The sequence below is a fragment of the Mesocricetus auratus genome, unplaced genomic scaffold, assembly GCF_017639785.1.
Source record: "Mesocricetus auratus isolate SY011 unplaced genomic scaffold, BCM_Maur_2.0 Super-Scaffold_100004, whole genome shotgun sequence".
Taxonomy (NCBI): domain Eukaryota; kingdom Metazoa; phylum Chordata; class Mammalia; order Rodentia; family Cricetidae; genus Mesocricetus; species Mesocricetus auratus.
The window spans coordinates 53,818,177-53,834,766 of record NW_024429189.1 but is presented as its reverse complement, the minus strand read 5'-3'; the positions used below and the strand labels follow the sequence as shown (position 1 = coordinate 53,834,766).

The following is a 16,590-nucleotide window of genomic DNA, read 5'->3' as shown; positions in this document are numbered from 1 at the left end:
TGCTTGTGAGACTTTATTGATATAGCTAGGAGACACAATCTCACAGAAAACTCCCTGATCCTCTGACTTTTATAATCTTTCCACCCTGTCTTCTACAACGTTCCCCGAGCCTTAAATAAAGGCATATTTTTATAGATGTAGCTACTAGGACTGGGCTCCACAGCTCTGTGTTTTTATTGGTTGTGTTTCTCTGTAGTGGTCTTCATCTGTTGCAAACAGAAGTTTCTGTGATTGGGAGTGAAAACTGCACTTACCTGTGAATATAAGGACAAAAATGTTAAGATTTTTGTTAGAGATGATGTTGGTTTAGTAAGTGGTGGTTCTAGATTCTCCTCCTCACTAGCACTGAGTAGTTAGCTAGGTTTCCAGTACCAGGCAAGGTTTCTCTCTTGTTGAGTGGGTCATAAGTTCAATTATAGAGCTGTTGGTTACTGCCAAAATACACATGCCACTATGGCACCCTTAGAGTTATTGTGTCATGCTTCTCACTGATGTGGTTTATAGACATTATGGCTGGGTAGGATTGTTGGATGCCTCCTTGCTTTGGAAGCTTGCATGGTTTGTTTTACTCAGCTTCACTGGTGTACTTTTCTACTCCCAAGCTAGTTCCATGCTATCTTCATAACTACTATTTCATAATAACTTCTGCTGTCTGGCAGAGCAAGATGTTCCCTCAACTTATTTTCTTTTCAATTTCCACATAGAATTGTTAAGTTGAACATAAAATTTTCTCAAATATGTAACTGGAACTACAGAGAATTTATAGATTAATATTATCAAAGTATAATGGTACAATTCTGCATTTTCATCCAAAAACTCAGTGTGTTTATATCTTCAAGCCTTTAGCCAAAGTTATTTCCTTAATAAATAATAGAAACATGCTCTGTTCTGAGTAAAACAAACAATGCAAGCTTCCAAATCAAGGAGGCAACCAACAATCCTACCCAGCCATAATGTCTATAAACCACTTCAATGAGCAGCATGACACAATAACTCTAAGGGTGCCATAGTGGCATGAATATTTTGGCAGTAACCAACAGTTAGATTTTTAAATCTGGATAAAATATTCGTTTTGTTTTAGGTGTGTTGTTTTGCTTTTGTTTAGCTTGGTTTGGTTGAGGTTTATAGTTTCTTTTTAAATTTATTTTTCAGTTTAAATTTAGGTAAGAAACAAGGTTGCTTCACAAGTCAGTTCCAGGTCCCTGTCCCTTTCCCTCCCCTCCTCCTATGCCCTCCCCCCAACCCCCCATTATCCCCTCATTTCCCCAGGGAGGGTGAGGCCCTCCATGGGGGTGTCCATAGTCTGTCATTTCATATAGGGTAAGGCCTAGACCCTTCCCCAAGAGTTCAGGGTGAGAGTGCACCTCACATTGTTGGATGGGAGTCCAAAGTCCATGTGTATACTCGGGATGGGTACTGATCTGCTGCCCAAGGCTCAATAGATTACCTAGGCCTCCTCACTGACACTCACATTCAGGGGGTCTTGATCAGTCCCATGCTAGATTCCCAGGCTGATGCCTGGGATTCAAGAGTTAACCTTTGTCAGGTCAGCTGTTTCTGGGGGTTTATAGTTTCTAATGCATAAAATATTGTGATCATACCTTCCCTTCATTACCTTCTGTCAATCCCTCCCACTCCTGCTGAAATTCTTTTTCCCATCTTATCATCCTCTTGCCTCCCTGTATTTTGTGTACAACAAGGGTCTTCTGCAAGTGGTCATAACTATTGTGTGTTCATAGTTGCAACAGCCTCATTACATCCAGAAAACAGCATTTTGTAGTACTCCTTCCCATCCTCTGGCTCTTACAGTCTTTCCACTCACTCTTACACAATGTTCCCTGGGGCTCAGAATGAGAAAATATAGATGTCCCATTTAGAGATGAGCACCAGAAAGTCCATTACTTTCAGCACTTTAATGAGTAAAGAGCCTCTGCTTTGACCACCACCCACTGCTAAAAGGGGCTTTCCTAACCAAGGCTCAGTGCTACAGAAGTCTGTGGGTATAAACATAAGCATTTCTAATACAGTTTGACTAGATGTTTATTTAGTAAAATGTCAGTAGTAGATTATTCTATAAGGATAATAACTCTCCTAGCCATAGGCTTTTGACCTGATTTACAGTAACACATATGTATTCGCTTCCTTAATGCAGGCTCAAATCCAACCACGAAGTTGTTGGTTTCCTCTGGAACAGTCATGCCACTATTTAGCCAGTAGACATAGTTTGACTAACAAGTTGATATTATAGCACACAGAGTCCAGAGTTGATTTATAGTGCAGATCTCTTTTTAACATTCTTTCTTTTTGAGGAAATAGACTTTTATATATTAGCCTAACATTAAATGACTTTACTAGCCCCACTAATAATTTATTAGATTACTCCCTCAGGATAATTAGATTACCTAAAAATAGTAATCATTATGGTCCTTCTCTTATATTATGTTTAATTTCTTTTCATATCATTTCCCTAACTTGGACCTCAAAATCATTGAATATATTATAACATATAATACATACAAATACATGTGTCTAAATATACATATATGTGTGCATATATGCATATATGTATATATATATATATATTATATATGATCACTTTAGGAATCTTGTATTATTCTTTCATTTATAGGCACTGCTTCTCATGACTCTTTGGTAATGATGATGCTCACTACAGAAATTTTGTGAAACCACTTACCAGGGTAACATCATTCTTCCCCATTCATGTTCCCTAATGTTTCTCAAAATTATCAACCGTTCTCAAATAATTCTTGGTGTCTTCTAAAATGATATGGTTTCTGTCCTTCCTATATAGATGAAGAAAATTGTAGCAACTAACTTTCTAGTGTAAAATATGCTATCATCCCTTGGATCAATGTAACTTGGTATTGGTTGCTTAGACAAAAATTGATTTTTTCCCTTGATGATTTTTCTTGCAAATACAACTTATGGGAGGCTTCCTTCTCTTCATTTTATTTACAATATCCTTAGACAAGAGAAATAGCACATTTGGTTTGTGAATCTGAAAACATCCTGGCATCTAAGGAACACCTAACCTATTGAAACCCATGATCCACCCTCCTACAGTACCTCAAACATGACCTCCATCTGTTGCCAAAACTTATTGGATCTATAAGCCAATCTACTTGTTTTAGGTCTTCCTCCAGTGTCTACAAGTGATAGTATTTTGCCCATAACATTTTGTTTTTAATTTATCAGTTAAGTGAAAAACTAGAAAGGATAGGAATAGACATTTATTAATATCTGCTTTGATCTTTGATCTCCATAATCATGGCTGGATTTAAGATGTTTGCATCTGTAGTTCCAAATTAGTGAAGTTTTTCATTGCTTTCCTCATATTGAACTTGTTCTGGTATTTATGTTATCTTAGACTCATGAAATGAGTTGGTAATATTCTTTTTAATAATCCTTTAATAAGGGGGGAATTCTCATAAGAACCACCCCTTGCTGAGGAACGATTATCAATTGATACCTGCTTTTTAAATTTTTTTTATTTTAGAAGCACTCTTATTTACATATCAATCCCCTAATTCCCTCACCCTCCTATCCTCCCTTCATGGGGGACCATCAAAGTCTGTCACATCATTTGGGGGAGGGCCCAGACCCTCCTTCCCATATCTGTATAGGGAATGGGCTCCGAAAGTCCATTTATGCTCTAAAGATAAACACTGGCTCCACAGTTAGGGGTCCCATAGACTGCCCTGGCCTCCCACATGGAGAGAAACTAATTCCTTTAGAAAGTGTGTATAATGGTTGGATTCTGTTTCCCCACAGGTGGCACAACTCCTATGAACATATCAGTGAGACTAACTGGACTCAATTTTGGTTTGTTTGTTTTTTTAAGGAAGTGGACATGAAGTTGGGAGGAGAATATGTTAGGAGAATATAGGGTGAGTTCTGAAGAAAAATGAGATAAATATAGTCAATTATCATTAAACACATGTATGAAGTTCTCAAAGAATGAAAACCAATATTCACTAAAATTAAAGTTAGTTTCTCCATAAATGCATGCTATATTTTACATGTGGTATAAGTGAATCAAGTGTTTTATTATAAAATATTAGATAAAAATTAATTAAAGCTTTAAAATATTTTAATCTTTCTAAAGAACACATAAAAATGCCCATACATACATTTGCGCACATTTGCATACAGTTGCTTAGTCAACTTAGTCAATACTGCATAAAAATAGTTATAGTTATAGAAAAAATAAAAACATAATACAAAGTAGCATGATTCAACGTACATTACCCACTGTATGGCGAGGTAAAGAGAAAGTCATTTTATTTCAGCATTTGGCTCTGCCAAAAAAGAAGCTTGAGAATGTAGTGGGCTACAATAACTTTCTTCAACAGAACACAATATGAGCACAGAATGATCAAGTATTAAGCTTTTCATAAGGACATAAGGTAAAAAAAATAATTCTTATTTTAGATTTGATTATTTATGCTCCAAAAAAGACAAAATAGACAAAGTTAACAGAGGACAGAATATGAAAAACTCTTGATTGGCAACTGAATAAAATTTAAAAAAATTGGAGAAACCAAAAATCATCCACAAATCAACTCAAGAGAAAGAGACAGTGGTGGTGCCAAAGGCAACCAATTTACTGAAAAGGCATATGTCAAGATATAAGAACATTAATTTTTCTGTTAAAAAATCAAAATTAGAAACATTTTCCTAAACCAAACATGCAAGGCAACACCAATTTCATGAGTAAGTAGGAAACAATATGGATAATACAATAATAATAAAATGGGTGGTATGGGAACATGAATATATATCAATAGCACTAAACACTAGTGCACCCATCACGTAAAGTTCACTGCTTATACTCAAATTCAGTAATTTTGTTCCTAGAAATGTCTCATGGAGAAATTGTCACAAAGAACTATTTGTAGCAGAGGGGAGCTATAGCCAGTCTACATGACCGTAGCCAAGGACACAGGTGAACGGTGAGTGGTGAGCAGTATGAGGCACAGACATTGGACTGTCACATGCAGCCAAAACCATCTGTAATGAGGAAGGTGCAAGAAGTAACCTTGATTACTGAATATTACTTAAAACTTTTGACAAAGCAGACATGTTTTCTTTGTTTTCATAAAATTTTGAAATTTTACAAAGAAAGTAATATTTCCACATACTATGATGAAAATAGCTACTGAACTCTACATGCTAGAGGTCCATTATGGGTAAACTAGAGTGGTAAGAAGAGGAGAAGGTCAAAATGAGACATGGGATTAACTTGGAGAAAGATTATATACAACTATAAGGTTAGCTGAAATTTTCAGGCACAATTATTAATGAAGGTATTTGCATTAAAATACAGAGCATAAGGAACAATTAGAAATGAAACAAACATATTTTTCATTTTGGTATATGATACATTAATAAAATAACAATCAGTAGCTGAGAATACAGATTGTTCAAAAGCAGCTTCTGAAAAATATGGATGAAAGTAGTCTAAATACAGAGGTTCAATCTTTAAATACCATCAATATGTCATAGAAAATATATCCTTTGAGGGGCAAAGAAAACGTTATAGCCAGTAAAGTACTCATATACAAGCATGGACTTAATCACCAGAAATCACGTAAAACAAAGTTCAGTCATGATGGCGTAAATTGTAAACCTAGTACTAGGGGGAAAGAGACAAGGTCGCTGATATTCAGTGCTAGCCAATTCAACTGAGACATCCAGTTCCAAAAAGAGTGAGATACTCTTTTATAAAACCAAGATGTACATACCTGGTGAATGTCACCCAGCATTGACCTTTGGCCTTCAAATAAACATATACACTTGTATGTAAATGCACCTATACACCCATTGCCCAATACACATACATCACACATAAAGGAAACCATTCTTTGAAATCATTACAAAACCAAACATTTTAACATTTCTAAAGACAAATCAAAATGGGCTTATTTTCTCTATTTTTTCCTTTTCTGATTTTCAGCTGACACTATCAGTGAATTTCTAATAACCATGGAACAGAGTAATGACACAAAAGTGACTGAATTTATTCTCCTGGGATTTGCTAAGCAAAACGAGTTTTGGTACATCCTCTTCGTGGTATTCCTAGTGATTTATGCAGCCACCTTAGTGGGCAACATTGGCATGATCCTGCTCATCAAACTTCATTCTTCCCTGCACACTCCCATGTACTTTTTCCTGCAGCACTTGGCTTTTGTTGACCTCTGTTATTCCTCTGCCATTACTCCCAAGACACTGCAGAATTTTGTGAGCACAAAACCATCCATCTCCTTTACTGGATGTATAGTTCAATTACTGGTCTATGGTACCTTTGTAACTAGTGACTGCTTCATCCTGGCTGCTATGGCTGTGGACCGCTATGTAGCTATCTGTAACCCACTACGCTATCCTGTCATCATGTCCCAGAGATTATGCATTCTACTGCTTCTTGGTTCATACACTATGGGCTGCCTGAATGCCTCTGTAAATACAATTTTTACTTTCTTATCAAACTTTTGCAAATCCAATGCCATTAATCACTTTTTCTGTGATGTACCACCAATCCTTGCCCTTTCTTGCTCCAGTATTGACCTCAACATCATGGTATTGACAATCTTTGTGGGATTTAACTTGACATTCACTGTGTCTGTTGTCATTTTTTCCTATACATTTATCTTGGCTGCCATTCTAAGGATGTCTTCTGCTTCAGGGAGAAGAAAAGCCTTCTCCACATGTGCATCCCATATGACTGCTGTCACCATATTCTATGGAACACTCTCATACATGTATGTACTTCATGGGACCAACAAATCTCAAGAACAGGAGAAGGTGGCTTCTGTGTTCTATGGTATTATGATTCCCATGTTAAACCCTCTCATCTACAGCCTAAGAAACCAGGATGTAATAGAAGCCCTGAGGCACATAGGAAATAAATGTTTCTAGTAGAAAACCTGGTCTCTATGTCAACATGGCTCAACAGGCAAGGCAACCGGACTCTGTCCTTGATCAGCATGGGGAGATGTGGCAAATGTTCATGTCACATGGAGACATTCCTTGATTGTCAATGACATCTAAATGACTATAAAAAACTAACTATCAAACATGTAAACTTGTTGCTTTAGTGCTGAGAAGTAAATCTCGCATTCCAGTTAAGTACTCTACTAGTGAGGATCATCCAGGTATCTGAATAAAGTATTGATATTGCTTTGTATGTTTTATAAGCCTCTTTTGAAATAGTACTAATAAAAAAATTAAATTATGGTATTTCTCCCCCATCTTATTGGTTAATGGAATCATATGCATTGTATACAAATATGATATTATCAATTTTGTAATTAAATTTTTTAAACCTTCTATAAGAATCTAGAATGATGGTAAACACCTTTAATCCCACCAATCTGGAGAACAGACAATATATACAAAAAGGGAAAGCCCATTTTTGTGATTCTTTTTCCACATATCAGTCAATTAGTCAATTAAATGGTAAGGGACAGTTAGTGGAAATAATAACAAGATAGTGTTCACTACCTTTCTCAAATCCAGGAATAAAACATAAAAATAATAAATGACTAAAAATGCTGGAGGCTGTTTAAAATCATATTTAAATATTATCCTATGTAAATATAACCACACACTTAATATATTAGAAAATAATATGAATCTGTTTTTGAAACATTCATTAAACATTAATATTCATCTATAAAGAGTCCTTCATTTTCAAATGGATTCATTTCAAGTGCACTGTTTATATGATCATGTCCCATGAAAAATATTTAAAATCTCTTTAGAAAACATAAAACCTCCTAGAAGATGCTTGTCAGAAAACTTTAAGTTCCAAAATATTGTGAAAGTTAAGACCATCTTATATCAAAAGTCATCACAAAGATTTCTTTCTTGTATCACTACTTATCTAGTTCTATCTAGGGGGTATGACTTTGGGAAATGTCACTGAGTCACTGACTTTATCTTACGGGATTTAGGGTCCAATGTGATATTTGCTGTATCTTCTTCATTGTGTTTTTTGTTATGTACATGTCTTCCATGGTGGGTCAGAATGGAATGATCCTTTTCATCAACACAAATTATAGACTTCAGATTCCAACATCTTCTTACAACATCTGGCCTTTGTTGATATCTATTATACATTGACATCACTCCCACAATGTTGTAAAAGTTTGTGGTAGAAGATGGATACATATCATATAAAGTATTGCAATGTATTTGTTGGCATATAGCACATTTGCAAAAAGTGACTGTTACCTCCTGGAAGCTCTGGCAGTAGTCCATTATGTAACCATCTACAATCCACTTTAACAACCCACAGTCATGTCCCTAAAAAGTCTATATCCAGATAGTAGCTGCTTCCTACTTCAATGGATAAACGAATTCCTCTGTGCACACAAATCCTTACATTTTTCAATCATGCTGTAAGTCTGCCACTAGTTTCTCTCTGTGAACTTCCTCCATTTGGTGCATTTTTATGTTCCAGCTTTAATACCAACCTCAGGTTTTTTTGTTTTCTTTGAAAGCTGACATGAAATTCACTGTGTTAGTCATTACCTTCTCTAAATATACACCATGGACACCATTCTAAAGATGTCCTATACTGTAGAGAGAAAGAAACCACTCTCTTCAACAGGATTCACCAAGTTAGACCCAGCCAACATCAAACTAAATGGAGGGAAACTCAAAGCAATTCCTCTAAAATCAGGAACAAGACAAAGCTGTCTACTTTCTCCGTACCTCTTTAATATTGTACTTGCAGTTCTAGCCAGAGCAATAAGACAACAAAAAGTGATCAAGGGGATACAAATTGGAAAGGAAGAGGTCAAACTTTCACTATTTGCAGATGACATGATAGTTTACATAAGTGACCCGAAAAACTCTACCAGGGAAGCTTCATAGTTTAAGGTACTGACAAAGCATTACCATTTTCCTTAAGACTGATTTTTATTACACATATTTTCAGAGGCTCAAACATGTACAAAAGAAATACAAGCTATCCAGATTGATTCTCTTTCAGAAATATATAAATTAGAATTTTATTTATTGGGATTGGTGGGCTACCTAATTAGAATGTAAGAGATCTTGGGTTTAGTTCTCAGCACTGAGAAAGTAAGCTTATTTATTTAACAGTTTAATGACTTTTTCTACTCTTTCAGATGCTGTTGATAATCAAGGAATTCCTTTGTGTTTATAAGAACATTGCTCGCATCTCCCCATGCTGACCAAGGACAGAGTCCTATCGTCTTGCCTGTTGAGTAATGTTGACATTGAGATCAAGTTTTCCATGAGACACATTTGCTTCCTATGTGCCTCTGGGCTTCTATTACATCGTGATTTCTTAGGATGTAGATAAGGGAGTTTAACATGGGAACCAGTACTGTAGAACACAGAAGCCACCCTCTCCTGCTCTCTTCTTCCCCCAACTCAAACTTCCTGCTCCCCTATGTCTTCCTCTCTCCTCCTCTTATCAACCTCTCTTTTTCCTGGCTCCCTCTCCCTTTCCCCCCCCCCATGCTCCCAATCTGCACAGAAGATCTTGCCTCATTCCACCTTCTCTGGGGTACCATGCATACCTCTCTTAGGGTCCTTCCTGTTTCCCAGACTCTCTGGCAGTGGGATTGTGCATGCACACATATGATGTATGCATATGCTAATGTATTTCTGCTTTTTAGAACACTTTATGTTGTGTATAACAAATGCAGCTTATGTATTAAATAACAGTATACCAGAAAGATTGCCATAGTTTTAGAAAGAAAGGGGAGATTTTTCAGGTAATATATAAGGTCATTAAAACTTCCCTTTTGGGTGCTTTTCTGATCCTCTCTAGTCACTTGGTAGTCATGGCTGAATAAAATACAGCTGAAGTCACTGATTCCTTTCCTTGGGATTTGATGCCCAGGCTGATACTCAGGCATCCTCTTCATGTTGCTTCTTGTCTTCTAGGTGATGTCCATGGTAGTTAACACTGGGATGATCATCCTCATCGACACAGATTCCAGACTTCAGACTCCTGTGCATTTTTTTACAACATCTGGCTTCTGTTGAGATGTTACATATCTGCCATCACTCCCAAGATGCTGTGGAACTTCACAGTAGCAGAAAATTCATTATCATTTGAATGATGTATGATGAAACTCTTGGTTTTTGCAACATTAGAAACCAATGATTGTTTCTCCATGGCAGCTATGACAGTGGATTGTTAGGTGGCATCCATAAGCCTTGCCAACACTTTACAATCATAACATGACAATATGCATCAATTTAGTACCTGGTTCATATTTTGTGTGATCAATAAACCCTTCTATTTACAGACACCACACATTTCCATTACTTCTATAAGTTGTAGTAACCCATCTTTGTGGGGCTTCAGTTGGATCCAGCTAACTTGCCTGAGAGAGGGACTGGATTGAGAAATGGCAGGTAAAGATGCCAAGGAAAAGACAGATACATGGGGTAGAATCATGAGGGCAATCCAGTAAATACTGAATGTGCCAAGTTTATTCTTCAACATTCTTATATACTGCAACCAAAAAGGGGGAAATGGCAAAAGACTTCTTTATCATGAAACAAGGAAGAAAGACTTTCTTTCTTGATTTTCCAAACATTTGGTAACCACGCCTTAGACTAAATCTCTATCTGTCCTTGAGGGTGTGAGATCTCCAGAGATCTACAAGGATAACACCAACTGACAAACTAAACAATAGTGGAGAGACTACACTAATAGCCCCTCCTTGATGATAGGGTTGATGACTACCCTATATGCCATCCTAGAACCTTCATCCATCCAGGGACTGATGGAAGCAGAGACAGATAGCCACAACTGAACTCCTGGAACCTAGTGACAGAGATGGAGGAGTGATGAGCAAAGATGTCAAGACCATGATGATGAAACCACAAAGACAGCTGACCAGATAAGGGGGAGCTCTTGAATCCCAGACTGATGACTGAAAGGCCAACAGGGGACTGATCCAGACTCCATGAATCTAGTGCCAGGGAGGAGGCCATAGAAATCACTGGGGCCTTGGGTAGTAGATCAGTGTTTACTATGATTTATGAATGAGCTTTTGGAGCCCATTCCAAATAGAGAGATGCTCTCTCAGCCTGGACACATGGGGAAGGGCCTAGGTCCTGCCCAGGATGAAATGACAGACTTTAGAGGTCCCCCCCAAGGAGGGCCTCACCCTTCCTGGGGAATGATGTGGGAATTGGGTGGGGGGGGCTGGAGGGCTGGTGGAGGGACACGGGAGGAGGGATGGGAGAAGGAGCTGGGACTGACATGTGAAACATTCAGGTTTCTAATTTAAATAAAAACATATATTGAGAAAAAAAGAGTAACCACACCTCAGACCAAGACTTTTGTTATTTAGATAAGATATCCACAACCAAGACCAAACATCCTACACTAGCCATGCCTTAGATCTTTAGGTTTTATGACTTTAATCTTGAAGAAAGGATAGTTTTGAACTCTCTGACCTTAAACAAAGATGAAGCAGAGCCATTTTATGGGCCCTAACAATAAGTACAACATTTTCAATCATTTCTACTGTAATTTTCTCCCAGTTCTCACCTTACCTTGTTCCAATGTTGACATTAATTATATTTGTGGTGTTTAACCTGCTGTTCACTGATGCTTGCGATTATTTTCTCCTACATCATGGCTAACATCCAAAGGATGTTCTCTACCATCAGGAAGAAGAAAATTTCTCCACATGTGCCTCCTGACAGCAGCCACCATTTTTCATGGAACAATTGCTTATGTGTACATACAGCTTCATTCTGACCATTCTGAAGAAAGTATGATGTCATCTCCATTTATTATTTGCATCTTTTTTTAATTCTTTACATACATTGCATCCTGATTGTAGTTTCCCCTACCTCCATTCCTCCCAGTGCCCCTCTCCCTTCAAAAAAAGAAAAAAGAAAAATAGCAGCCCTCTTAGAGACTCCTAGAGATATCAATCGGACATAGCATAACAAGGTACAATAAGAGTAGGCACAAACCTTCATATCAAGAGTGGACAAGGTGACCCATTAGGAGGAAAAGGTACAGGCAAAAGAGTCAAAGATACCAGCAACTCTGCCTGCTAGGCGTCCCACAAAAACACCAACCTACATAGCCATAACATACTGTAAAGGACATAGCTCAGACTTATACTTGGGTCATGTTTGTCGCTTCAGTCTCTATGAGTCCCTGTGAGCCCTATTTAGTTGATTCTGTGTGTCATGTTCTCATAGTATCCTTGACCCTTCTTAGAATTCTTCTTCTCCCTCTTCTTGGGGGTTCCTCTGGCTTTACCTAGTGTTTGGCTATCGGTCTCAGCATCTACTCCTATCAGTTGCTAGACAATGCCTTTCTGATGACAATTGGGCTAATATTATTACATTTTCATTGCTATATTGAATGCCTTCATCCATAACTTGAGAAACAAGGGGGTAAATAAAAAAATAAAGATGGCAGAGTAAAAGCTCTTCTAGATTGGACCAAGGAGTTACATACAATTCAATATGCCAAAGCATCCAGTACATTTGTTCTACCAAAATTTAATGTTTCTAAAATAAGGTACATGTTTGCCCCTCAAACCAATTAATTCCTCATTCAATTGGTAATGTCTTAGAATACAGAAACCACAGGAGGAACAAGTCCTGCAACAGAAAAAAAGTGCTCACAGGAAAACACTGTTTCAATCTGTGCCTCTGACTTCACCACATCAAGCATAGAAGGGACACACCCTACATAAAGAGGTGGATACATCGCTGAGAAGATGCCTAATTATACAGCAAATGCTGTAACATCCTCTCTAGTTAATGGTCAATTTCCTCCTTTACTGACTCCTTAATGATGGTGTGATTCATCATTATCACCAGGAGACATGGACATTCCCACGAACACACACATAGAAAGGCAAGGAAAACATTTTGCACATTCTTTTTTTTAACTTCTTTACTGAACCTTGGGGGGTTTCACATCCTGCATCCCAATTCTGTTCGCCTCCCAGTGCCACATATCCCTCCCCCAATCCATGCTGTGCTTCCCCACAAAATAAAACAAAACAAGATAAGCAAGCAATCGAAAACAAGAACAAAAGTCCCCAATAAACCAAAAAATCACACCAAGAACAAAAAAAATCTCTGCTTCTTCTCTCCCGCCTCTCCATCCGTCCTGGTGGCATTGGATATCATACAGCATACTCCTTTGTCCCATCAGCTTGACTGGATCAAGGCCTCTGGTTTTATTACACCCTCCTCACTGGATCCTCGCCAGAGTTCCTCTGGGGTATCCTGGGGCCACTCCACTTCTCTATCTCTCCCATTTCTCTGCCTCATAGCTCCTTAAAATGATGGGGCTCACATGCCATGCGCCAGGCTGGCTTTCTTCTCACCTGCTGGGGCCTTGAGGATCCCAGCATGCTGGACCCTGTCTGAGCAGACCTGTGTTGAATAAATAAATGGACAAACGAAAACAAATAAAGGATCGGGAATCTAGACGAGCCCTCTCATAAGAGTAGGAACAATAATCTCTAGTCCAGCACAGTGGTTTCTAGTGCAGAGAAGTGATTGGACCTGAAGAAGTGGCAGTGGCAAGTACTCTGTGGTCATAGAAATAGGAACTGAGTAGCGAAGCTTGAAAAGCTGCATCTCGTACTACATGCAGTAAGCCTCCGTTTCCTTTAGTGTCTTTGTCAAAGTATTTTATCACAGCAGCAGAGAGTTAACTAATGCACACTCTTCTGGATTCATTAAAGTTTCAATGTTAGTAAATTTCTAGATAAGCATAATTTCAAGTCTCTAAATCACAAATTTTACCTAAAGACTCTGTTACTTTGAAGGGCAACTGGAATAAAGGATGTCTTTCTGGGAGATAATTTTTAAAATACATAATTCTTTCAGGAAGATGGAAGAATAATGTCAAAAGTTTTCTTCTTTAAGAGAACAGCTAAGATAGTCACTGTGACAATGTAAAATAAGTAAACCAGTAGGATCTTAAATTTCCCACCAGAAATTATACATTAATAAACTTAGGTGAAACATGGATTTTTTAAAAGAGAGCTGTGCTTATTGGTGATATGGTGACAAGCATAAGCATGAAGGAGACACAAACACAGATTTGGGGACATGAAAATATTTACAGTCTTGTTCATAACAAGGCAGGTGGGATGTCTGTTATCTAACAAAGCACTGGTTTAAAAATTGAAGTCCCCAATGAAATAATCTTTCTCCTGTAGAAAGCTAACATTTTTGTAAGCATAAAATAACCAGTGAGTATTGTTTTTCCCAATTGTATCCCAGTCCCTGGAACCTGAGATCTCAAGAGAGGGAATGCTAATCCCTTAGTCCCCAACTATAAACTCTTGATGGTAAAATACAAAATAGAGAGACCTTGGTGAGCAATTATCAGGTGCCAAAAAATGGATCAGGAAGCAACCTCAAAGTAAGTAAAACACACAGATGACATTTGCAACATCAATTGTGTTTTCAGGTGATATGGCACAAAGGGCCAAGACCAAGTTCCAGCATGGTCACCTAAGACCATGAATAATGAATGACTCTATCTCTAGTGATACAACAGAAATTGAAGAATCAGATTGAGCTGGAGTTGCCTGGAAAAACACATGAAAGACATCAGTGAATGAGCACAAGAAGTTCTTCATGCTTATCGTATGTGTTACAATGATTAATGTTTTTATTTACTACGTTGTTTCATTTATGATTTCAGGATTTCAATTGAACTAAGATAAATTTTTGCCCAACAAATTTGAATTCTCCCCTTTGTTATTTTTCAATTTATTTTTACTTTCATACATGTATATAATGAAATATGATCATATTCACCCCCATTTTCTCCTTTTAACACCTTCTTGACTAGAACTGCCTCAACACATGTCCCTTTCTGTTATTGTTGTTGTTGCTGTTAAATAACCTACTGACTTCAATTTTTTATTATTTAGGCACATTCTTTTTTTACTTTTTCCTCTTATGGAAAATAGATATTTCTGACATAATATATCCTGATTGTGGTTTCTAAGGCATACTAACAAAACAAAATGTAAGACAAAACAAAAACTACTACATCAGATTAAAAAAAACAAACAGAAGGATAAGAGCTCGAGAGTTCCTTATATATTTACAATTATTACAATTTAATTTAAATGTATCTACAATTGTATATAATTACACCATTTCCCCCTTACCTTTGCTCTCTCCTAATCCTCCCTTTCAAATCTGTGGTTTATTTCTTGATTAATTGCTGTTATATAAATATATACAAAAATATATTCCTAAATATGTAAGTACAACTGCTCAGTCTGTGTAATGTTATTTGTATGAATGTGTTTTCAGGGCTGAACATTAGGGAAGACTATTTCTCCCTCTCTCAGCATTCCTTAGTTACTTATAGTTCTTTGTTTGGGTTAAGGTCTTGTGGGCTTTTACCCATCCATGTTAGCATGTCTAGTGATGATGGTGACTAATTTCTGTGTCCTTTTAATACTATCCCCCTGCTGAAAAATTCACATAAATAGAGTCATTGTCATTATTCTACATTGTCATTATTCTATCAGAACCCCAGTTTACAGACTCTGACCTATTGTAGTTCCCTCAAACAAGTGCTTTTATTCACTAGATAAAAGTCTCCCAAAGATGCCCATGTTTATATATTTTATCACAGATTTGACATACTCATTAGCCCTTAGTCTTCAGCACATGAATAATGGAATTGTTTTTCACTCCATCACTACTTTACCACACTGTGTATATTTCTTAACATGTTGGAAAGAGTGAAGGTTCCCATAGTGATAGCTGGCTTAGTTTGCTATATTCTCATCACTGAAGGTACATTCTTGCCTAAAACCAGTCATCTTATGTTTGGAATATACCTCTGCCTGGTATCACTGATTCCTGAGTCAAGGAACCCAACACTAACATCTCCAGGTTATGTTTTTTCATTCTCAAACAAATATCCGTTATTCTACACATTCACCATGTGCAAAGATATATCTAAGTAATTGCGAGATTGGGATATACCTCAGCTGATAGAGTACTTGTCTAGCATCCTCAAAGTCCTGGTTCAGACCCCGCCACCACATAAATCAGACAGGGTGCTGCATTCCTGTAATCCCAGCACGAGGAAGAATCAGGGAGCCCAAAAGCTCAAGATCATCCTTAGCTACATAGCTACATGAGAACCAGTCTATAAATAAATAAATAAATAATGGCACTCCCATAATTACAATCTAATTTCTGCAACTCACTTTTTTTATTCACTTTTCCACTGGAGAGTTGTAACCATATAGATGTAGTAGCACCAGCTGCATATTTAATTCAAATAATTGTATTGAATTACACAATAGTTTGTTATTTATGACTTTTCTGCTGTGAGCATGCATATATATGAGTACATATGTATTTGTATAAACTTGTATGTATATATGTATATATACATCATACATATTTGTCAATATCCTAAAGTGTGTGGTCATTAATTTCTCTGGATATGTACCTGGACTGAATATTCCAAATGAAAAGGAGGCAGGGCTTAAATTTACTGACATTCTAAATTTGTCTCTAGATGAGATAACTCACCTCTCTCTAGCA

At 37.3% G+C, this 16,590-nt stretch overlaps 1 protein-coding gene across 1 annotated transcript; it reads left to right on the top strand.

Moving 5' to 3' along the window:
- The first annotated feature begins 6,006 nt into the window (after positions 1-6,006).
- LOC101840706 (olfactory receptor 5AK2-like) lies at positions 6,007-6,936 on the top strand. The gene has a single exon (XM_005065073.2). It carries the CDS (start codon positions 6,007-6,009, stop codon positions 6,934-6,936), a length of 930 nt encoding a protein of 309 aa, XP_005065130.1.
- The last annotated feature ends 9,654 nt before the right edge of the window (positions 6,937-16,590 follow it).